Source organism: Rhinopithecus bieti, unplaced genomic scaffold (genome assembly GCF_001698545.2).
Source record: "Rhinopithecus bieti isolate Rb0 unplaced genomic scaffold, ASM169854v2 scaffold_17667, whole genome shotgun sequence".
Taxonomy (NCBI): Eukaryota; Metazoa; Chordata; class Mammalia; order Primates; family Cercopithecidae; genus Rhinopithecus; species Rhinopithecus bieti.
Genome location: NW_016809668.1, coordinates 707,149 through 733,361, shown reverse-complemented (window position 1 = coordinate 733,361; position 26,213 = coordinate 707,149). Strand labels below are relative to the sequence as shown.

Below are 26,213 nucleotides of genomic sequence, written 5' to 3'. Positions count from 1 at the left end.
TTGCTCCCATTGGTTACATATTGGAAAGACTCTGATACAGCATTGCATCAAACCTAGGATACTATAGATTGAAGTGACATTCTTATTTTATATACCATTATGAACCCTTTTAAAAATGCCACTCACTAGACTATGGCTGCTATAATTATGAAATTCATTCAAGTTGCTACAATCAGAAAAAAAATGTGTATCTTAGGATCGATGAAATACGGTACAAGCTGTGAACTGCAATGAACTTGGTTCTGAAGCTGTGGAAATCACTCAGCACACTGGGGAGGCTCCTGCTAACCAAGGCCAAAAACATAGTTCAAACAACATGGAAAATAATCTGTACTGCATATTTCAATATTTGTTTGCTATAAGCACTGAATATGCGTACATGAAAAGTTGAGAAGTTAGTATCACCTTTTAGGTTTTGGTACTCAGTTTTCTTACCGGTAAAATGGGTTGTGGTCAGGCTTATATGATATAACATACATAAACAAATAGCACAGTACTTGGCACCTAGGAGGAGACTGAAATTAACTTCTTTTTCCCTTTTGCTAAGTCTAAAGACATTTTCATGCTGTTTGCAGTCAATTTCAGGGAAGGAGGAAGGAAAGTAAAAGTGGTAATTGTCCAAAATTAGAATGAAAGTCAGAAGGACCATGTGATTTAAAACATCAATAGCTATTTGATGCTGTTCCAAAGCAAATCTACTTTATGAGGTGAGGCCAGGCTATAATCAATTTTGTACTAATGCTGTGTAAAGAGCTACATGCACAGTGGAGACTATTTGTTTGTAATTAGGAAAAGAAATTCTATACATGAGATTCCAATGCCTGATTAAAAATCTGATGCCTTAGCAATCTGATTAATAAAGAAACAATATAAAGAATTTATGTGACATTTAACTGACTTTAATATAACTTAGGAGTTATTTTTTCAAATTATGGTTTTCAGTATAAAATGATAAATTGAGGAATTTCAAATATGGCCTGATTATTTTCTGAAGACCACAGTTAATATTTAATCAGGGCAGATACATTTAGACCCTTAATGCTACATCTTTTACCAGCATCTTTAGCTGTTTTCAAAGGGAACTTCACATGTGGAGCCCATATTAGACAATGTGAAAAGCTGCAAGAATTAGGGCAAAGAGATTTGCTAGCATCCCATGGAAAGATTCGTAATTGTGACATGAATCTAAGGAGTGGAGTAGGACACTGTTTGGTGAGAAAACAGATAAAGATCACACATGGGAAGCTACTACAGTCTCAGACAACAATAATCACTCGAAGGTATAAAAATGACTCCCTGTTATGGGCTCTGTGTTACACGAGGGAGGTAAACTTTTCAAAAGCACAGGATTTCCACCCCCACTCCGCTTTTTTTTTTTTTGAGACAAGGTCTCACTTTGTCACCCAGGCTGGAGTGTGGTGACATGATCTTGGCTCACTGCAGCCTCCATCTCTCCAGCTCAAGCAATCCTCCCACCTCAGCCTCCTGAGTAGCTGGGACTACAGGCATGTACTACCATGCCTGGCTAATTTTTGCATTTTTTGTAGAGGTGGGGTTTTGCCATGTTGCCCAGGCTGGTCTTGAACTCCTGGGCTCAAGTGATCCTCCTGCCTTGGCCTCCCAAAGTGCTGAGACTACAGGTGTGAGCCACCATGCTGGCCAGGCCAGGATTGCCCTTTTGAAATAGCCTCTATTTATTTTCAAAAGTTTGCTTAGAGCGAATAAAGGGTTAAGTCACAACAGTTTGGCAGTCTCTTCAGAAAACTTGGGCCTCAATTCACACCTTGCTGAGTGACAGAAAGTTCTTAACTTTTGAAGATACAGATACATTTGTTGCAACTGAAGACCTTCAATAATTTGGGAAAAATAATCCCTAACTGTAGGTCAAAAATTTTAACTGGGAGGCCTTGAATAAATTTACTAACTCTTTCACACTTTCATTCAGCAAACATTTGTTGAGCACCGACTCAGTTCCAGGCCCCGGTTCTATGCTAAACAGTGGGATCTAAAGAACCCTAGAACCCAGCTGGCACTTTATAAGAGCCTCTGAGGACTCAAGATGTACAGCAAAGGGAGCCCACACAAGGTTTTTGCTACCAGTAACTATGTAGCCTTGCAGCTGGATGTTTAGGCCTCTTTGTCATCACTACTGTTGCTGCTGTTGCTACTGTCTTCGTGGCTTCTCACCAGGAGAGGTGTAATAATCTTATAACTTTTGGCCTCCCTTCTCCAGGCCTTTCCACTCTATGTGGCCATCACAGCTGTCTTTCTAAAACAAAAACTTGGGTCAGAGCTTCTGGGGGTGGCCTGCAACACCCTGCATGATCTGGCTGTGCTCCAGCTATAGGGATTCACTTACTGTTCCTTGAACTTCTCTTCCCTTTCCTTCTTCTGGGCCTTTGCCCGTACAGGTCCCTCTGCTGGGAATGCCCCCTTTTCCCTCTCTTATCTGCCTGATGAACTTCCATTGAGTTATTCTCTGCTAGGACAGTGCCTGGGACACGTCAGACAGCAAAGTGCCAGCATCTTTCCCATTCTTTGTTTTCTTCTTTGTGCTACTACAGAACTTCATATCCTCTGCTCAGCCTCAGTCTATTGTTTTTTAAACTTTGGTGCCTGTGAGCTTGCTGGGGGGTAAGACTCTGTCTTGTTCATCTTTGTGTTTCAAGGAAAGTGACGGGCAGAGAGCAGGCCTATCCATGACAAAGTTTGTGTTGACACATATAATAAAGAGAATAAGGACATTGGTTAGTTTTCCATAAAGCTAAATGTGTTTAGTTATTTTTTTCTTCTGAAATCATGTACCTGGGACTTTTGGTTTTTTCAAATGACCTTTAATTTCTTGTACTGGTAAAAGAAAATGGGAGAGTTGAGACATGAATGAACTCTGCCTCAGTTCAATTCTGTACCTTTCCCCTACTGACTGAGAGATCTTAAGCATGTTATATAACCTCTCTGTGCCTCAGTTTCCTTGTCAAGATGAAAAATTGTCATGACTCCGTCCATAGGGTTCTTATGGGAATTAGATAATTTAATGCAGTGTCTATAAAGTGCTTCTTACATTGAAGCAAGTACTCTCTTTAGTATGAACTAATGGTATTTCACTGATGAAACTATGGTGATAGAAATTTATTTTATTAGCATCCTTAGTTAACAATACAAAAAATTAGAAATGTTGTCTCTATTTTCCGTAACTCCTACCTACCTGCCAACCAGCCTTATTTTTCTTCTGAAATTTTAATAGTCTATGAAATCCAAAAGTCTGAGAATCACTGCTGTAAATCATCTAGAACTCTCAATTGGGCAAAACCCACTGATCGAGTTTCTTAAAATCAAGATCCTGGAGTTTGCAGCCAAAACAGTCCTGCTTAATAAGAGTCCCAGCACCAGCAAACTGAAGTTAGCCAACCCTTTGTGGGAAAACCTACTGTCATTAGCCTCCTCTAGGCAGCTGACTGGACTTTTATCTGCCTGAAAGAGGGCTGGTTTAAAGGTTTTACTACTTTAGCATAGCTCTAGATTGAAAAGACAGGTATTTATGTATCAAATAAACACAGAGACAAAGTAATACACTCATTAAGCTTAGGTTTCAGTATTCCTAAAAAAGAGGATTTCAGGAAAAAAAGGCAAAAGTCAAAGAAATGACCTTAATATACATCTGTAGAGATTTAGAGTTTTTCTAACACATTCTTTCTTGAATCCCTATAAATAATGAATTAATGTGTCTATTTCTTTAGGCAGAAACCCCCTTACATCAGCAATAGTTAAATATACAGTTTAAAGAAAATAATATCATGACAGCAACATAAAACCGATGGAAAGTACTAGCCAATTAATTCCTGTCTTCCTCACCCCTGTCCCAAATCCTTACTGATATTCTATGTAGAGGGACTCATCTTTAGGACCATGTCTGTTTCGTTCAACACAGCATAGCAAGTACCTAGCACAGTGCCTGATACATAGCAGGCTCTCAATGAAGATGCTATTTTGCACTGAAGGAGGAAAGAAAGCTAGCACTTCTTGGAGACCTGCTACATGCAAGATCCCATATGAAGTTATTTTCACACACACATCACCAAATTATCCACATTTTTCATTAATAGGGAAACAAGATAAATGAGGCTTATTGGTATGACACAACTCTGGGAAACATTTTAGTTTACACAACTTTACAGATTTTAGTTCTCTGTTCTTGCCGGGTCACCCTGGTATTTATGAGCCAACAATGATCTTTGAGTTTTAACTCAAGATTGTTTTGCAGCAGCTTCATTCGATCCTTGGTTTCTTCTGCATGTGACATTTCAACATTTGAATCCCTCTCTACCAAAGCCAGCATGATGGCTGTTATTGAAAGGTCCTTAAGGGGCCACACAGTATAATACAGGAGAATGAACTCAACAGAAGGAGAACAGACTCAAAGGAAACAGCACAAGATTCCAGTATCTGGATCCTATGTACTAGGTGCTCCTGATAAATATGACTCGAATCTCTTTACAGACATGTATATTTTACATTAAATTATCTGCAAAATGAAAGGGCTGGAATAGGCAACTAATTAATTTATTCAAACAACAAACTTACATCGAACACTTTTTCTATATCAAACTCTTTGTCTGGTGCTAGAGATAGAAAGATATTCAGGACAAAATAAAACAAAATTCCTGCCTTCAAAGAGATCCCAGTCAACTGAGGTCACATTCTGCACGCATCAAAGATTCCCTTTAATTCTGAAATGCTATGAATCTAAGGGCTGGGAAGTTAAATGCCAGTTAACTTCATAACAGTAATTTGAAAAATGTTTGTTATCTCAGACCAGCTACAAGCCCCAAATAAGAATTAAAAGTGTGTGGTGTATTAGGAAAATTAAATTAGATCTCAGTGACAAATAGTTATAACAACTAGAATAAAAGAACCGGCTAGTTCTGAAAACATTCCCTTCAAATCTCACTTAAGAACACCTGAACAGTAGGAGTTCTTACTGTTTCCATTACTCTTTTTCATTCCTGGTTCTATTGATGAAGTACAATATTCTAACAACACTCTTACAGACTTCAAATGGTGACTGAGATGACAGCCAGCAAAGGAGGCTGAGAAATCAGACACCCTACCATACCTTACTATGGGAACAAAGTGAGGTATATTTATTTTATTAGACAGTTTGAATTTATTATAGGTTGCTCACAATTTCCTGTCTCATTTCTTTAGTGCTCTTGGAATTTATGTCAGGATGTCTTAGGTTATCACACTCTTTTCATCCCAACATTTATGCCAACAAACTGAATTGACTTAGAGAAAGTCCCTGGACAAAAATTGAAGGGGAAAATACCCAAAGCTTTAGCTGGAGAATGGCAGAAGCTTTGGAAAAAAATCTGAAAAAGCAATGAAGATGAAAATGGAAACTCCGTGAAAATTAATGTAGTGTAGAATTGGCAAACATACCACTTATTTCTTTAAACAAATAGAAGAAAGAACCCGCTTATGAGGTGCACCCAAATAATTCACAGGTGGTGAAACTATTAGAGTCCAGCAATTTCTTGCCTCAGAAGTGGAATAAATCTCCTGTATTATAAATGGCATATGCTCATGCACGTGATTTTTCTGCTATTCCCTTTCTTTCAACTATCCTCCTTTTGATGCACAAGGCCATTTTGGTCTTACTGTAATTAATTTATTTTAATAAGAACTTTAGGTATAATTCTAATGAGGATGGGAGATGCCACCTCGTATAGTAATTGTACTGACAGAAGTGTAATTCCAAATGGAATATAGTTGTTTTTTGCATGGATTTTGGTTGTTGCAAAGAAAGCACAATGTAGTAGAAACTATGTGCAGATTGTAATCTGGTAGCAGATTCCCCAGTGATAGTGGGCACTCTCCATTTATTATTCATTCACCCACATTTATTGAGATCAAATTACCATGCAGATGAAAACTCTCTAGATTTTGGTCACACATAATGATAATCCTCGCAAAGATAACAATTTATCTTGAGAATAGTTTTTCCCTAAAGAATATTAACTAAAAAATTGTTCCAATGTGTTCTGTTGCACAAACTGAGATTATGAACTCTACAAAAGTAAAATAATTTTCATGTTCAGGGTCAAATAGTGACTGATAATTTGAAAATAACACATGCATAATCTATGGAAAGCCATAATTTACATTTACACAGGGATAAAAGGGTTAAACAAACAGCATCTAAGCAAGTGCAGAGAGTTATTTACAAGATGAATCAGCTTGTGGGGAAATTGAAAATAATAGTGTCCATCATAAAACTTGCCTACAGAAGAGCTGTGTTTTGAAAAATTAAAAAAAAAAAAAAACTCTTGACAACAAAATGTCCAACACACTACCAAGTTCTTCACTGTAGAGATTGTGTCTTAATCTCTCATGGAGCCTTTGTCTGTCTCCATGGACGCCTGGTTCTACCCACTGGTAGACAGTTGGTGACAGAGAAATGATTTTCACATGAATGAGAGTAATCACCTGAATTGTTACAGTACTTGGGAGTTTCCAGAACACCTCGACATCTAATGGTGCCTTTGCCTGTTGCAGCATCCTGGAGAGCTGGGTGCAATTGGCAGTAGAGCATGGATGAGCAGACAGAAGCTGAAGGGAATTATGTGACTGGGCCACGGTCATGAAACTGGAATCAGTGCTGCTGCCCAGATGGTTCCATTCTAAAACCACTGTGTTTTTGTTTGTTTGTTTTGGAGATGGAGTTTTGCTCTTGTCACCAGGCTGGAGTACAATGACTTGATCTCAGCTCACTGCAACTTCCACCTCCTGGGTTAAAGCAATTCCCTCTCAGCCTCCCAAGTAGCCAGGATTACAGGTGCCTGCCACCACGCCCAGCTAATTTTTGTATTTTTAGTAGAGACGGGGTTTCACCATGTTGGCCAGGCTGGTCTCGAACTCCTGACCTCAAGTGATCCACCCTCCTCGGCCTCCTAGAGTGCTGGGATTACAGATGTGAGCCACTGCACCCAGCCTAAAATCACTGTTCTTTCACGGCACTCAAACACCTCCAAGAAAAATGTGTTAAAGATTGTTTGAAACTAGGGATATTCAAGAAGTGCGGTTTGCTTTGTATACCACCGTACAAAACATTTGTTTTCTTTGCCTTTGGGAGTCTGTTCCCCTCTCTGTGAATTGTTCACTCTGATTTTCTAACATTCTGCCCTTGGAGCAGTTTCAGTGTTGCACCCTGGTTTCAGCTTCTCAGAGTCTTTTTCTGTTATATTTGCCTTCCCCTTGGATCTGTGTGCTTCTGTGTCCTTGGCCTCGCTGTTTGATCCCACTCTGTCCCAGGAGATTCTAACTGTTTCACCACAGCCTTGCCTCTTTGGTTTTCTTTCCTCATTTTCTACCACTCCCTCATCCACTTCCAGATTCTATGTTTTAAAAGTGGACCCATTTTCCTATATTCCCTGTAGTACTCACACATACCCCCAACTACTTATCACACTTTAGGTATGCAGTCAATTGCAAACCACAAAGATCAAACCACCATTAGGATGCTGTGGCATCTTGTTAGTTCTCTTTTCCCATACGATAAATGGAAAATGGTATTAGTACTTACTTATGAGTAAGTACTGGCATGCATAGCATCCAAATTTGAAGCATGTGTAATTTCTTAGAAGTTTTCAGTATAACAAACAACACCTTTCCCCAAATTTCAGGGTTTTCACAAAACAAAGTTTATTTCTTGCTTATGGTTAAATGAATGTTCACAGTGTAAGTCTGTGAGAGTGACACTGAGGGGCTGTGCTCCATGTAGTCATTCAGGGACGTAGACTTCCATTTGGTGGCTTTGCCATTCCTTAGAGTCATGAAGTTTTTTCTAGTGGATTCTCTGCATCCAGCAGGCAGGTAAAGAGAGTGTTTGATGCTTGGAGGATCACAGAGAGCTGAGGGATCAGGCCTACAAGTGCCGTATAGTACTTCTAGCTGTTTTTCACTGATAAGAACTCAATTACATAGCACCATCCAATCCCAGGGAAGGGAAGGCTGGCAAATACAGTTTATCACTGTACTCAGTGGTAAGAAGAAATAGGTTTTAGTGAATCCACAGCATCATCTCTGCTAACATGAGAATCTATTATAAGTACTTTCAAGTTTTATAAAACTGTGACTAATGTAAATATCATTTTCTTCCTGAGGACAAGTTTTGAAAAGGAAAATACTTGAGAACTAAATGGATAAAAAATATAAGAAACATCCAAAATGATTCATTCTAATTAACAAGAGCAAAAGGGGTTGTTGTTTAATTGTTGTTCAGCGTGTGGCTACGTATATTTAAGAGACAGAGAAAGGAATACGGAATATATTCCTCTTTTGCATTTATTAGGGCTGTTGACTTGGTCTTACTAAAACCAGAAATAGTGAAATGCCTCACATGTAAAATGAATGCTTACATTTTTCCTTCCTACTTGTACTTTTCCTTGTTTTCACCTTTTCTTGCCAAGTCATTCTTATTTTTCCATTTATTTATTCATTCACCCACATTTATTGAGATCAAATTACCAGGCATTCTGAAAGAGGCAGGAGGAACAAGTCACTCCTTCTGCTGTCCCCCACAGCTTTGTGGGACACACAGAAGTATAAGATAAGTAGGAGAGGAGCAGTGGCACAGATAAATGCAAAGTAGCCCAAGAACTATAAAAATTACATATACAATATTTGAGAGATTACAATGAATTATTTATGCCTTCTGACAAGCAATTACTAAGTGCTGACTATACACATAGCTATATGTGGGTAGAATTTGGGATGAGGCTATCTGAACACAGAAATTACGGTATTTCTCCTAATAAAGGTTACAATTACTTCATGAGATAGAGTATATTTCTGTAATCAAAATAAAGAATGCCTGTGAATACAGCAAAACATTTCAATGGATTTATAAATACTGAGTTTCTTGGGAAAGACAATAAACGAAAAGCCCAAGGTCACTGTTGGCTGCAGATTATGGCCATTGGGTATCTTCTTGACGTGGCCAGAAAACTTTTAACTAAATGCCCTCCACGCTGGGTCCTCCAGTTAACAGAGTCCCTGAGAGGCGAAACAGAACAGTTAAGCTTTATTCAATGTAGGTTTTAATCTTGAAGTTCGGGAATTGGGGAGATTTAGTCATTTATTTTTGAGCTCATGGAAAGAAGGGGTTGATAGCAACAGCTTACCCCAGTTAGCAGGCAGGCTCCCCACACAGCTGTGCTGGCCTATTTCAATTAGGATCCTTTAGGACTTACATCACCTCTGGTATGCCAGTCCTAAGCTGCTCCTGAGCCAGTACTGCCAATCAAGCCAAAATTCAACCACATGGTATGGTTTTTATGATGTAGACAGAAAATGACATGCACTTGTCTCAAAAGTGTGAAGCCAGCTCTCTAAAAGAAGAAAATTAGTAACAATGACAAGACTGTAAAACTTGATTGAGACACATTTTCCTGTGACTATCTCAACACACTTAACCAATAGGTTATTCATGGTGATTCAAGGAATGCCCTCACTCAAGAAAAGGCTCCAGTCCTTATGCTATGAAGAGGTCATTTCTGGGTCACTCTACTCATGAGACCACAGAAACAGTAGAATACGCTTACTGAGAGGAGGGCACAATTAAACTTATATAGCTGTACCTGAGAGTGTGTCATTCCTGGAAACTGAAAGATACATGCATTAAAAGCAGAGCTGCCACTTGACCAAAGAAACAGAACTACACATATGAATTTAGGAATCACTGAAAATATGAAGAATTAAAGAACCCTTTGATAGTCTCTGTAAGTCATTTTTTCTTTTCATTTAGTTCACAAACTGTATCTACACGGCACTCTACTAGGTCCTTTGGGAAAAGCAGAAATTCATAGGACACTGTATTTTTCCTGGAAGAGTTTAAAATTATTTTCTGAGTAAGCCATAATAAAGGGGAGAACCAAAACACCCAGACCATGTCTCATGCTAATATAATCCCCAAACAAAATACAGCCCAAATAAACTAAGTTTAAAAAAAATGAGTAGCTTGTATAGGGTTAACCACACTTAACTGATAAAAATGGCAAACCCTAACTGTAATTTTGTTAGTACGATATAAGAATAAACTTTGTGCACCTCCTAAGTTTGAGTAATAGCCTACTCCATGGTGTGCTAGAAGACTGCTTTCCAAATTATACATACATAATAGTAAAGGGCACCAACATGTATTAAAACATACAAATGCACAAACACATACATGCATTTATTAATTCATTCTCTCTGTCTCTCAAAAGACTTCAACATCCATATACATTTTCAAGGAAAAAGGTTCCTGGTATAACAAGATTCTTCTGTAGTTCACTGGTGACCACTATTGGACACTCTTCCCTCAACTTAAATGAAGCAACATAAATGGTGTATGTGAAAATAATAATGGGGGCCAGAAAGTGGTCCTGAACACACTGAAACACTAAAAAACAGGAGCCTGAGAAAACAAAAATGTAGCTGACCATATCTAGATAAGAAACTTCGCAAAAACGAGAAGAAAGTGATTTTTAAATTTTAAATGCTTCATAGTGTCCTTTAGATCTATGTGAAAAGTCTTCAAGCTTGATTTAAGGACAATCTAGGCTTGAGAATAAGAAATCTGTGTGGAGTGAACAATTATAGAAAGGTGCTTGTACATGCACATGAACACACACAGACATATAAGCTGCTGGAACAGGCTGTGTTCTCCTGTAAATAAGGGTCTTAACATTCATTCCACAAGCTATTTGTTTGTAATAGCTTGGATGGTGCTTCTCCCCATCCAAGATAGATCCACTTAGATAATAGTGCGAGAGAGTGCCAGAGGGACTGAAGGGAATGGGCTATTGTGTTTGACTAGTTGCCATGTATAAATTAGTGCAGAGAAGAAAAAGAAATTCAACAGAAAAACACATGTACTTTATTATAATTCCTAGTGTTACTCTTGCAACTCTCACAATAGCAGGCGAAAGAGCTTAAAACTACTTAAAAGAAACAAAAGGCAAATGCAAATTTGATTAAACACCTTTCTGACAAGAAGTGATTTGACTTCAAGTGTAGATGGACACATATGTCAATGGCCAGTCATGGTTTTGCCACATTCTTTTTGAGCTAAACAAATTGGGACAAAGGAGAGAGAATAAAAACGAGAGAGCAGGATGGGAGATTGGGAAAATGGCATTATGTAGTTTAATTTCACCTGAATAGCAAATGAAATCTCTTGATCAGTATGACTTGTCCTATTGTGTCCAGAATATAAGAGAAATCTATGATATATGTTCTTTGCATGAAAATATGGGTGGTAACCTAAAATAGATTCAAGACACAGGAAGCCCATTCTCTCAGAAGTAAGTTCCAAGGGGAAAGAATTTTGACAGAATGGAGGCTGAACAACCTTCAATATTTGTACACACTCAAGAACCTAGTCATGATACAGATGATTCAGCTGTCAATGAAATGAAGGATATTTTGACAAGGTAGAAACTGGGTTTGCCACTAAACAGACAGGATTTTTTCCAATTAAGTTACAGAGACCTTTAGAAATTGCCCAAAGTAAGTCCAAAAATAGACAGAATCCTTGCAATGTGTAAATGAAAAAAACAAAACAAAACAAAAAACTATAGGAAAACAAACCCCTCAATTCAATTTCTCTATCAAGCTTGAAGGCTGAGTTGATGATGCTACACTTGTAGTTCTAAATCAAGTACAGAACAGGCTAAGGGTCACAGTCTCTTAAGTCAATAATTAAATTTAATTTTAAAGGGGGCAGTTAATGAGCAAGTCTAACAAGCACTCATGATATTATACATATCTTTAATGATCAAGATGATGCAAAAAGCCCAAATATCTCCAACAAAGGGTACAGACTAACCTGCACCACTGTTTTCATTGTTGCTAAATATTTACAACCACCATACGAAGCAAATATGCTCTATTCTCTCCATTATTTGACCTTTGGGTTCAAATGCAAGCTTATTTCATTACCTGAAAAATGGGTTTAAAAATGTCTTATTTGTATGATTATTGTAAGGATTCATTGTAATGATTTTCAAACAACTAGCCATATTCATACAGAAAATACATGACAGCAATTACTAATGTTGTTATTGCTTTGCAAAGGGATGTATGTAAACACCAGTCAGTTCTTTCTTTTGTAGTATAACTCTCAGATTTCCATTTCATTTAAATGCAGGGGTAAAACAAACCTAGGTTTGTTTTAATTTTATCTTTATAATACAATAATTGTAATTTAAACATGATATGTTTTAAGTCCTTCTGGAATAAGCATACATACCTTTTCATTCCACGTAAGTCAAATTATATGCTCAAATATATATATGAATATTCAAGATATCAGAGAGGGATATAATGCATTTACCAAATGGATAGCAAAACAATCTATTCTGGAATGGGAAAGTTTTATTAAAGTACAATGAGATCATGCTTTCATATGAAAATATCAAAAAAAGTAATGTGTACTGGTAATTTGCTTTATGATGCAATATAATGGGAAAATAACACACACTTAAAAAAATCACAAAGAAGGAAAGATGAGACAAACTAATGGTGTATACAAGTAACACATCCCATATGGAAAAAATGAGACACCTTTCATAAATCGCTTGCTCCACAAGTCATAAAGCATACCTAAACATTCTGTTCTTTATATTTTTCAGAACAGCTAAAACTTACAGTTCATTCATGCTTAAAATGTAGTTTGCCTTTAAATTTCTATGAAAAATATATTAAAAATATATTTCTGTATTTATAGCACCTGCAATGCAGCATTATAATTTCTTAGCTACAAAGATGCAAATCATTAAGAAGTGGGAATGTATGAAATATTTAATCTCTGTCTGATTAGTCTGTTTGATGAATCTCCTGGACTTTTTCAATTTGTACCAAATGGCTTGCTTCCCTACTTCAAAATTATAGGGCAGATTAGATGTGTCAGAATCTAATCAGAACAAAACATTCCTTCCCCATCAAGGAATCAATGCAACCTATTCATTTGCTACATTTTTACCTTGTTCTCTTCTTTCCTTGTTACCTTCTGAGGAAGTTCTGGCATGTTATAAATGTGACAGGAAAAACTACAATCACATTTGTTTGGATCAGCGTGTGCAAATTTTGGAATCAAACCTTCAGATGAGATTTACTAAGCTGCCTGCCCAGAACACTCTGGTTTAAAAAAATGTGCATTGCTATTAATATTTTGAGTGTAGATTTATTTTGGACAGTAAATGTTCATTTTCTGCCCATAAAACCAAGTATGAGTCACAACGGAACATTTACTTTGAGTCAAAAATGCAATGTGCACTGATGTTCAAGAGCAGAGCATCTTATCACTATGACTGTGGCAATCAGCCGTACTAAAAGTCATCATTCTTTTTTCTTCTTTAAAAGTAAATTAGAGATCAAAGACCATAATCCTCAATTCATAAATACTAGCATTAACTTCTATCCATAAATGACTTGCAGTAATTATGAGCTATAATCTGGGTTGCCTGCAAAGAGCCTCTCATTCCCCTGTTTACCTGGCTCCTTAGTATATATGCATAGACGGAAAATAATTCATTAAAGGCAGTACTGGCAAGCCCGGCAAAGCCTATCCTTCAAAAAGTTCGGAACACCACAGTGAGTGAGTTTGATTTCAGGATGTCTGTTATCCAAATTCCGAGCATACACACCACCATGTATACAGTCCTCAGCTCCTACACTCCATGCAGTATGTCCCAAAGTTCATGTCTCAGTATCAGTACTACGATATAGCAGTAACTAATTCCAGAAAGTCCTGCAGACTTTATCTTGCTTGGGAAGTTGGGGTTCAAAGTTCTGGAAGGATTTTTCTCTCTTTGTAATCGTGTACATTATTTTACCTGGAGCTTTAAGATAAAGACACACACACACACACACACACACACACACACACACACACACACCAGCACCCAGACTCAATGGCAATAGCAATGTATTGAAATGAAAAGGCATTTACCAGGAGCAGGAAAGCCAGAAAGAGGAGGAGTGTGCCAGGAGTTGCCCGACGGCAGCATTCCATGCTTGGATCCTTGCCGGAATCCGAATCGGACACTGAATAAGCTGCTAAGTGCTCCTCTGCCTGCTGTCACATCCAGTACTGGTGCTAACACTCCAGTCCTGCCTATCAGCTTCCATCAGCCCCGCTCACATTTCCTGACCGAGGGGTGGGTGGGTGGATGGGTGGGGGGTAAGCTGAATGGAATCTCTCTTGGAGCAGGCAGCCAGCCAATCAGGCTCCTGCTAATCAGACATGCTGAATAACAAAGCCAGGAGGACAGAGAAAGTGTAACAGTGCGAGCAAAAAAGGGGGAAAAGGACGAAAAAGAAAGGCGAGCGAGCAGCAGAGCAAGAAGGGAAATGCAAAAGATGCAGAATTGCAGAAGATGAAGTCAAGCACTGTGCTTCCCATGGACCTGGTTAGTTCTTTGTGAGATACATTTCTATTTGCCATTTGCCTGTGCTGATGTCTGTTGCTTTGTAAAGTACAGTAGCTCCCTGTGACTGTGTATTGTTCCATTCAGGAGAGAAACTTAATCCCTGTCAATATATAACATATGCCATAAAGGGAAAGAACCATAGACAAAAACCGACTTAATGTGCCCTGTAAATGTGTTCTGTACAACTGTTTTATTTCGCCTCCATAAAGTTCCTCTTTACTTTCTCTCTTGACTTGGAAAATAAACACTCTATACATTTTCTGAAGGTTCCTCACTAAGCCTAAACAGTGGCATAAGTTATTTTGTGTTATTAAGGACTTAATTTGGAAAAAAAAAAAAAAAAAAACAAAACCAAAAAAACCCACAAAGCAAGTTGCTTCTTTGTAAAGTGACAATTTAAGGCATTTAAGATTTGCTAATTGTAAAGGCACAATTAGAAATTTAGATCCCCTAGTTTAAAAAGAAGCCCTCAACAAAGACCCCAGGATGAGTGGGGTTGAAATTTGGGGTTGAGGAGCAGCCTGGTTTTGATGCACTGCCAACTCTCAACTATCTGCTTTAGCCACGGGAGAGAAAGAAAGGATGAATTAAATCCTCAGTTAATCCCCAAACCTTCTTTTAACCAAGTTTCAGCTTCCTCTGCACCTCACCCACATCCTTTATCAGAGCTGCTATAATGCAGAAAAGGGTGAACTGAGTTTTACCTCATTTTTCCGTCCACTATTGCAAGAGGGTTGGACGAGATGACCTTGGAGGCCAGTCCAACCCTGAAGGAAGTGCTAATGAGCAGTGAAATGACGACAAGGCCAGCAACAGCAACGAGAAGGTCAGGAAGCTTCTGAAGCTGCTTAATCCACCAGCAAGGGAGATTTGACTCTACCAGAGGAAGGTTTTATTACAGTTTTAGAAAAGTGTCAAACAAGGATGTATTTCCCCTTATCTGCAAAGGAAATCATTGAGTTTTGAAAGAATAAAAGAGCAGCCTTGGCCTTACATTGCCATATGTGTGTCACCAGGACATTTTCCCTTTACAGATCTCCTGATAGCCCAGAAATATATGCGGTGGACGCACAAGACATTTAGAATTAACGTTCTTTCCTTTCATTATTAAAAAATACTGAGAAGAGATATGAAACACACAAATATGGAAAACCTGATCAAGCCATAACGGGCATGTGAATATAGGCAGGTCTGCCTATATACATACCTGCTATGTTGCTGTTCAAAAAGGTGAAGAAAAGCAGGTTGTTCAACTTTAGGTTACCTACTTCATATGGTATATCAATTAAAGAGAGAGAAACTTTAAAAATCCTATTTTCAAGCTGTTAGGAAAGTCAAGGTCATACAAAGATTCACCTTTGTTCTCAATACTAAGTATGTGGACCTAGAAAAATGGATAGTACAAATCCATAACAAAGAGAGCCTGTTCTCGAAATATGCTTTTCCCTTTTAGAAAGATTTGTTTTACAAATCTCTCAAAAACTGGCTAATGCTCATAAGCTAAAGTGTATTCACAAGTAGATATAAAATGCTTAACTTTGTTTTCCACTATTGTTTTATCTGAAATCTTCATCACATTAAAGAAAGGTGATTGATTGAAATAAACTTTCATTCATAAAGCTATGTTACATGTGTCTTTCTGTTACACACCAGAGCTTTCTGCTAAAGGGTTTATTTTTTTCCCTCCTATCAGAGTCATTAACTGAAGAGTTTCAACTAGTTCTATTAATGGAACATTTTACCTAATACCACCTTCTCTCTCTTCACACATAAACCCTGCTCATTAAGCAGATGCAAAGGGAAGAACAGGTAACGGGAGAAAGAAAAGTAGCAACAATGCTAACGACAAGATACTATTTGTAGAGGAATAGAAAAATAATCGGCATGGTCAGAAAATAACTGGCAACCACTTGTATGCTAGTCTAGATTCCTTTCTGCTTTGCAAATAAATACTGCTTTGGTATTTTGAGTCAGAAATTTCTGCCTTGGAGTTTTGATGGGCATGCTAATGTACAGCAAGATGGTCACCTCAATGAAGTCAACGAATAATACACTATTTTAAAGCCCAGGCCTCAATCACCTATTGAATGCCTGGAGGATGCCCACCACGTTGTCTCATGCTTCTGATTCCTCACAGCATTGTCTCCTCTTGGGAATACCCAGAGAAACTAGGAAAAGCAATTGCACATCCAGAGCTACACAGTGCAGGGGAAATTACAAATTTACTATAACTTCAGAAAAGGAAGAACAAAATCAAATTGGGTTAAGGTGATTGGGGAAAGTTTTGGTAATGAACTCATTTTGATAATGGCCAAAATTTACATGCCATCTTTATGGTTTACAATGTAAGTTTACAGTTTTGATCTCATTTGACCTTTGTGACTACTTTTTGAAATTAAGTAATCACCCCATTTTATGTATGTGGAAACTGAGGCTCAGAGAATTTAAGTGACTTGACTGAAGCTTTGCTGGCTAGAACTGGCCATTGAGCCACGGTTTACCAAATCGAAATCCACCCTCATCTCATATTCACATATATGCATTTATATCTATATATGATGTATACACACACATATATTCACATGTTGGCAGTGATGTGGTTGAAGGGGGATGTTTATAGGAAAAGGAAAGTAGGCTACCAGGGTTTACTATGGGTATATGTTACCTGATGATGGAAAGTATCCTATTTTAGCCTCCAGCTTCTATGTCTCTTGACTTTCTCATGTCTAAAACTTTTTCAGCACCTAGGAAAAATACCATAAAACTTTAGGTAATCTAGATCCATATTAATGGCAGCCGGGGAAAGGCCCCTTATGGCATCTGAGCAGGGCGTTGGCCAAATTCCTTTTTTCCTCTTCAGGTATCTAAATTAAAGCCGTCTGCAAGTGTGTGAGCAGCAGCACCAGCAGAAGCCACGGCAGCCGAATAATACTGGTTACTGGCTCCATGCACAACATATTAGGTGAAATGAAAGCAGAATCAAGAGAGAGTGTCAGGGCTGTCTGAAGCATCATTCCAAATGGTATGGATTTAACAATACTTAATTTAAAAAACACCAGCTTGGACAGAAGCAAGCTGTTAACATTCAGTGTGCTTTATGGGAGGAAAGAGTGAGCTAAACTTTTGGTATTTCTCTCCCTGGGGAGAATTCGTTACAAGCCTTGCTCTGGAGCCACCTGTCTCTTTCTTCAGGTTGAGCCTCTTTGCTTAGCCCGTCAGCTGCAGAAACCAGTGTTATAGGGGACACAGGGTCTCCTGGAAAGAACTCAGGGCTGGGAGGATTTCAAGAGCTGGGCAGGGCCTAATCTCCCCTCTTTAAGGAGGTCGTTACGGCAGCATCTAAGCCTTGTTTTCCTCACAGGGATGCAGTGAAGTTTGATTTCCCTGGCTAATTCTGAAAAATAAAGTAAGGGTGACTAAGATAAAAGTATAGGAAGCAGACTGCTATTCTCAGGGGCAGAACTGGAATTTGAGCATTACTCTACAACTCGCCAACTCACCTAGTATCTATTTAACACTAAAACCATTAGAGCATTCATTACAGTTTTCAAATCACTTTTCACACATGATCTAATGTGACATGAACAGAAACTCTAGGAGTCAGAGAGTGATTATTATCCCCAGTTTGCAGATGAGGAAACCAGTCCTCCTACATAGAAAATGGGTTCATCAAAGTTATTAGCAGGCAGGAAATTTGGGGCTCTATCAAAGGCTGTTTGACTTTCCCCAGGACTACCATCTGAGACATTGACAGATGAAAATAGACAATAATAGACATACACTGAGAGTCTCCCACGTGTAGGCACTTTTCTAAGTATTTTATATATATTATTTAATGTAAGCCTTACAATAACTCTATAGGGTAGGTACATTTATTAACCTCACATAGATGTTTTTAATGATGGATTAGCAGTCAACTTCATCCCAACCAGTGCCTGAAGTCCAGAAACATTTTCTAGACTCCCTTGCAGCTAGGGTACTGGATGGAATTGAGAACTGGCCACTCTGAAGTACTACAAAAATTTGGAAGGAGGAAGTGAGGCAGCAACTACTACGCTTTGCTCTCTCTGCTTGTAAAAATGGCTACAAAGCAATGATGTTTTCCTTGTAACCATGCGAACCAGTTGCTATTTTTGCAGGTGTCAAGAGGCAGGCATGGGACATGCATTTATTAGCTGGATCAGGGAAGGTGGGCATGGCCCTTGCAGCACTTGCTATTTCATATTCAGCTTTTCCATTCAGCAGATGACTTCCTGGCTGTGGAAGAGGCAGCAACTCCCATGGTAATGTGTTTCTGTAAAGTAGCACTGGAATCTTCAGAAAGCTCAAATTAGAGTCTTTTTCTTTGGTAACTCAAATGTTATGTTTTACTTAATATCCTGTAACACATCACTTTCTGCTTAAAATAGCAAGAATAAATTCTGTTCCTTGCAACAGAATCCCAGCTGATATATTGCCTTTAACAGAGAACACTGAGGCATAGAGAATTAAAGTACTTGCCCAAATCATATCTCCAAAGAGGGAAAAGGCCAAGATCTAAACCCAGGCAATCTGTATTCATAACCACTAAGCTATACTGATTCTTTGTAAAGCAAAGGGCCATGAGAATTCAGAGAAGGGAGATGTCAGCACATATTTAAGGACTCAGTGAGGAGTCTGGTAGAGGAAAATGGAAACTGAAAAAGGCTTTGAGATGTACACAGACTTTTAGGTAATTAAAGGAAACTAAGGAAAGGCTTTACAGCTGTGGAGAACAGAGCACGCAGAGAGAACATAGAAAAAGGTAAGACTCCTGTTTTACTCAATCTGATTCACTATTGCAGGTTGTGTAATGGGCAAAAATTATGATTTTAGATTCTTTGTCCCATGGTCTTCCTCTCTTTCACTGCAAAGCATCCAGCATGGCATGTGTTACTTATGTGACAAACTCAACAATTGTAAAATTTGATCTGATTCATCTCCAACTGACAGAAGCCCCAAGGGCCTGAGCTTACAGTTCTTCCTACAAGACTTAATTCAGGGCTTCTCATACTGTAGGTGCTTGGTTAAAATCTGTGACCCCAGTGAGTGGAAGAAAGGAATTCTGGAGGCTGTTTGGTACCATGGAAAGAACTCAAGTTTTTAGAGCCAGACAGTTTAAATCCTAGCTGTTGCATTTATTACTCGAAGGGCTTTAAGGAAATAAATTGCTGAAACTTTCTGAGCTTACGGTGTTTTTGTTTGTTTGCTTGCTTGTTCTGTTTTAGGCTTTTGGACAATGAGAGTTACGTTCACCACCACCAGGCAGTTGTGGGCAGTAGAGTGAGAGGTTTGTAAAGTATCTAGCTCAGAGCCTGATAGAAGCAGGAGATAATAAATTAGTACCATTCTAGGTGGTGGATATAGAAGTAGCCACTGAACATGTCTCTCAATTTTTCCGCATTTGAAAGATCTAATGAAACTCTGGGAAAAATATTATCATAATGTAGATTCAAATTCAAAGATACTTGCCCCCAAAACAAAACAAAACACAAAACAAAACAGAACTTGTAGCAGAGCACTGAACTGAACCGGGAGGATAGACTTGTTCAGCACCCTTAAACCTGCTGTCCTTGTTCTTTTTTCTACATTGCTGAAATTATGGCACAGATCTCAGAAGTTTTTTTAATGTATGTTTATGATACTTTAAGTTCTAGGGTACATGTGCACAACGTACAGGTTTGTTACATATGTATACATGTGCCATGTTGGTGTGCTGCACCCAAGAGGTTTCTTATTGAATTAGATTCAACAAACACTTACCGAGCACCTACTGTATGCAATGCACAATGCTACAGAGAATCCTGGCAATAAACTCTCTTTTGTAGTCTTTTTGACATAGAGAAACTTATCATTTTAATTGTTAAGGTTTGAATTATGGTTGCAATATTCATATAGTAAACCCAAGTGTAATACATAAATCCAAGGCCCCTGATTCCTAGTTCAGTTCTATTTCCATGACATCATCCTCTACAGATAAAACAATTATACCAGAGCCAGACAATAAGGTGAAGAGCTGTTAACAGATTTATAGACAATATACAGAGAGTGGGATTGAAATACAAAAGCCAAATTCCTCAGCATGGCATTCAAGGACCTCCCTGATCTGCTTCCAGTCCCAGGATAATAGAAAGCCATGTTCCAACTCGATTGAAATACTACCCAACTACTCCAAGTCTTTTGACTACTGTGTATTTGTTCATCCCGTCCCTTCTGCCTGGAAGGTCCCTCCTTCTATCCCTGCCTTGCTAAAATTTATATTTTTTACTCTCTAAGATATAGCTCTAATGTCAGCTCCTCCACAAAGCCTTCTCCTAACTGTGATTTTTTAAAACCTTTTTCCTTTTGCTCATTTATTTGCTGGAATATTAATAATATTTTCAATATATTTGAATACATTATTTATATATCATAGATATGAGTCCTCCTTTTATTGGAGAAAATCTTCCCCACTGTCTTATTATTAATATTATTAGTTTTACTACTTTTTTATTGTATAGAAATTTTAAACCTGTCAAAGAGTTACTGATCATTTTCATTTCTGATTTCTTCCACTGCTTCAAGCTTTAAGAGTTATTTTTCTCTGTGGTGGCAAATGTTTTTCTATTTTTTAATTTGACATTTTAATATTTAATTGTTTAACCAATCTAAGTAGCAAATAATAATAGTTCCTTTTTGTGTACCTCTGCACAACGGGTCTCATATATCTATAGGTACTTTTCACTTGCCACCCTGTTTATAAGTAGAGCCTGTCACTCTCCTTCAACTAGATTGTAAATCCTGTGAAAGCAAATATCAAGATTACAAACTCTTGTATTCACAGAACAGACCACAGTACCCTTTACATAACTGCCATTAGATAAATGTTTGTTAAATTAACATGTGAGTTATTAACCTTTGAGATAGTCACAGAGATGACAGTAGAGAAAAAGAAAAGCAAATAGGAGAATTACAAAAGAAAAGATGGTTTCTGAAAACCGAGGAAAATGTAGACAAAAATGAAAGGAAATTTGAATTTCAGAAAAGCAATTAAACCATGGAAAATCAGAGTACTCTTCCCCTAAAATGTAACAGATCACTGTGTGGTCTTCAATTTTATTCCTGTTCTATGTTGCTTATATTTGCTAACATGAACTAGATTAATAGTTTCTCTGTTAAAAAAAATTATCTCATATCATAATTATATATACTGTCACAAAGAAATACCAAAACCCTTCAAACAAATACAAAAAAAGAACCTATAACTAAAGTTAATTTGTAGTATAGTGCATTTAAAAACATTTATTTTAAATAACTGACAAATAAAATTGCATATATTTATGGTGTACAACATTATGTTTTGAACGCTGTGGAATGGCTAAATTAACCTACTTAACTCATGCATTACTTCACATACTTAAGATTTTTTTGTGGTTTATTTTTAAAGTTTCCAGAAAGGACACGGAATTTGTGGGTAAAACTGGATATTTTATCTTTCCTACTTGAAACCATGGTGGGCCTTTCTTTTGAAAAGACTTTCATGAAGGAATTTGGAACTTGTTGAGTATGGCAAGAAGGAAATAAAATATAAGATAACAGCATGGAGAACTGAATACAAGCCAACAACAATAAAACGATTACCATATATGCAGGTGTCCTGAGGGAAAAATATGGCGTGCAACTGAGAGAAACATAGGTTCAAAAAAATCTAGCATTTTATCTCTTTTTACAAGTGCAATTTCCTAGAAGTTAAAATCCCAAACGTTTTCCCAGCACAGAAACTGGCAGTTATGGAAAGCACAGGGTCCCAAGGATAAAGGGGAAAAACTTCCTCCTTAAACGCCCATCTGCATTTTAAAAGGACAAAAAGTTCTTTTAAATAAGATATCTGAAGCCCGGCACAGTGGCTCACTCCTGTAATCCCAGCACTTTGTCAGGCCAAGGTGAGCAGATCACCTGAGGTCAGAAGTTCGAGACCCGCTTGGCCAACATGGTGAAACTCCATCTCTACTAAAAAAACACAATTAGCTGGGCATGGTGGCGCACGCCTATAATCCCAGCTACTCCAGAGGCTGAGGCAGGAGAATTGCTTGAACCCAGGAGGCGGAGGTTGCAGTGAGCTGAGATCGCGCCAGTACACTCCAGCCTGGGTGACAGAGCAACTCCATCTCAAAAACAAAACAAAACAAAAAGATACTTCTGGCAGAAATATTAGCCATCTCTCCATAGCTATTCTTTTTCTGCTTTGGTACAAACATACATGGCCACCCGGAACAGAAACATTTCTTAACCTCTCTTGGCAGTTATGTGTGACCATGTGACACAGTTCTCACTAAGGACATGTAGTGGAGCAAGTGGGTGCAATTCCAAGAAACGCCCATAAAGAGAGGGGCATACCCTGTCTCCTTTTTTCCTTTTCTTTCACGTGTGTGGCTGGAATGATGATGTGAAGGCTGGAGCAGCCATCTTGAACCACGAAGTAACCTTGAAGTGGATATTATGAACCAGAAAAAGGACCCTGGCTTCCTAAAACTCTAGGGTATCACCATGCTTCTGGATTGCCCACCTCCAGACTTTTATGAGAAACAGAAGTGTGTTTATTACAACATGTATGTTTTCAAGCAATACAGGGTGGCAGGACTATGCAAAACTATTAAAAGAACGGGCCAAGCTATATATCCTTCTAGCAGCTGAAAGCTGCAAGCTTGACCCATTTCATACTGGCCTCTTGGAGAATTGCCTTGGAAAGTCTGTGAATAAACATGCCTCTGGCTTTGATTAATGACCAGTATAGAAACATGTGTATGTGGAATACTCCTGAGATTTTGTAAACTTTTCTAGGATAATTTTCCTTATGTAGCTTAATTATATAGGAATCCCTACACTGAATTCTCAGAATATAATGATCAAATATAAGAAATCTGTTGTTGGTTATTATGTTTTATCTTTTAGATAATGAGAGCTCTATCACTCTCTGTGATGCCATCTTTTCTTTGGCTACTAGGAAGCTCAGAAGAAAAATCTGTGCTCAATGGCTAAATCTTTCCTCAGGCTATAGTTTTTAAAAAATCTCACCCTTTCTCTCTTGATGTTTATTTTCCTACTCCATGTAAATGATTCTGTCTTTTTTGCAGTGCAACTTTACGCTAAACGAGCTTTTGATTTGTTTGGAAGAAGGAGTGTTATAAACATACAAAATAAAACACTGTAATTATGAAAAGTAAATTAGCTATGAACCACTCTCTTAAGGAGAAGGCAGGATCAGATTGATTTCATGGTGATGAAAACATTATTATTTTCTTTATCTTTATGGTGATTAATTTTTGTTGACTGTCATAACTCATTAAATTTTCAAAGGCTATTCTATACTTTCAAAGTTTCACATTTTGGTAAGAAAACTTATTCAAAGTGGATTTTCCTTTCTTATGTATCACTTCTATTGGAATAATGTCATTCAAATGGAAAAATTATTTCTCTCATATTCAAATTTAATATCTTAATAGAATTCATATAATACTATGATATACAGTAGTATTATTTGTGTAACAATACTACAATTTCATTTGTACAGGTTTTTGTTAATCAAATCTCTGATTTAGCTGAAATAATTTTCTCTTCAAGCTACTACCACACATGACACAGAAGGGAGAGGGGTTCTATTATAGATATCCTGAGTCACGATATGACAATGTAATGTTTGCATCTAGCTTGAGGCTCTGGCTCAGAACTTCAAGTTAATGAAGCTTGGGATGATGACGGCATGCTTACTATGCACTAGATAGCCTCAAGAAGGTTGGGAAAGAGAGTTAACGATTCCACAGTAAATCATTATCACCATCTAAAGAAAGAACAACAGTAACAACAACTACTCACACATGAAACAGTAAGCCTGGAAGGCAGTGTGTCCTGTTCATTCATTCCCCACCTCTGGTATAGCTGCATGGCACATAATAGGAGTCTAATGGACATTTGCCGAATGTATGAATTTTAAAAGCACAAGTTTGATTTCTCCAAAAATCAAACAAAGAATTACCATATGATGCAGCAATTCCACTGCTGGGGTATATACCCAAAATAAATGAAAGTAGAGATTCAAACAGATATTTGTATGCCCATGTTCATAGCAGTGTTATATATTAATACAACAGCCACAAATAAAAGCAACCTAAGTCTTCACTGACAAATAAACGGATCAACAAAATGTTCCATATACATACAATGGGATATTACTCAGCCTTAAAGAGGAAGAAAATTCTGACACATGTTACAACATGGATGAACCTTGAAGACATGTATTATTCTACTTATTTGAGGTACTTAGAGTAGTAAGATTCATAGAGACAGGGAGTAGAATGGTGATTGCTAGGAGCCTGAGGGAAGGGGGAATGGGGAATTAATGTTCAACGGGTATGGGGTTTCAGTAGGGGAAGATTTAAAAGTCCTGAAGACAGATGGAGGTGATGGTTGCATAATAATGTGAATATACTTAATGCCACAGTACTACACACCTAAAATGGTTAAAAGAGTAAATTTTACATCACATATATTTACCACAAAATTTTTTTAAAGAAGAGAAAAAAGATGATAACAGAAAAATTACAAAATTTACTTATGTAAAAGCAATCTCAATGAAATTCCCCTATGTGAACTCTTTAATCTTGTGCCAAGTAACAGCAGAAACTCAATGTGATAATAGATGTGATGAACCATGTCTAATTACTAAATTTCTTATAAGTTTCAAAAAAGACACAAGCTTTATCAACGCTACTTCAACAATGCCATCCTCACTCAAAGGAAAAGCCAATATTAAAGAAGTATTTCTCTGGAGTAAATTTTCACATATGTTGATTGGATTTGGTTATTTTAGCTTAGATGGGTATGAGTCTGTGCTCCTGGAGCCTTTGCACTTACTCTTCCTGATGCCTGGAGTGCTCCCTTTTTCATTCTTTAATTTTTTAATTTAATTTTTAATTTTTTTTTGAGATGAATTCTCACTCTGTCACCCAGGCTGGAGTGCAGTGGCGCTATCTCAGCTCACTGCAATCTCCACCTCCCAGGTTCAAGGGATTCTCCTGCCTCAGCCTCCCAAGTAGCTGTAATTACAGGTGTGTGCCACCATGTCCAACTAATTTTTTCATTTTTAGTAGAGATGAGATTTCACCATGTTACCCAGGCTGGTCTCAAACTCCTGACCTCAGGTAATCCACCCACCTTGGCTTCTCAAAGTGCTAGGATTAGAGACATGAGCCACCATCCCCGGCCCCTTTTTCATTCTTCTACTGATTATATCCTTTTGGTTGATCATATATCATCTTAAAAGTTCCTTCCACAGATAGGTCTTTCTAAATCTGTCACCCTGAACTAGACTCTTCTGTCATTTGTTTTCTTGCACAGGACTTACCAAAGTTCATAGTCATATAAAAATTTTTGTTTGTATTTATATTTATTTGTGTAATATACATTTAATGTCTCTCTCCCTCATTAGAATGTAGCTCCATAAGGACAGGAACCATTTCCATTTTGTTAGCCACTGTATCCCAGTATGTAGCATAGGGCTTAGCACACAATAAGCTCTCAATAAATATTTGTTGAATGATCAAGTATTTGTTGAAGAAATAAATTCATTTCTATACAGCAGTTTTCAAGGTCATTGATTACATTCAGTTTTTTAAAGTCAGTAATAAATAATGGACATTTCATTATTTTAACACTTTATACAACACATGCACATATATATATATA

At 37.7% G+C, this 26,213-nt stretch overlaps 1 protein-coding gene across 3 annotated transcripts in view; it reads right to left on the bottom strand.

Moving 5' to 3' along the window:
* ADAMTSL1 (ADAMTS like 1) overlaps positions 1–26,213 on the bottom strand; it is a 984,547-nt gene that overhangs the window by 421,127 nt on the left and 537,207 nt on the right. The window contains exon 1 of one of the 3 annotated variants that reach the window (XM_017890110.1): positions 13,994–14,208. The exons of the other annotated variants lie outside the window; for them this stretch is intronic. Within the exon in view, the coding sequence (XP_017745599.1) occupies positions 13,994–14,056 (63 nt within the window). The 5' untranslated portion in view covers positions 14,057–14,208. Of the gene's footprint in view, positions 1–13,993; positions 14,209–26,213 lie in introns of those variants that run through there. 3 annotated transcript variants of the gene reach the window in all.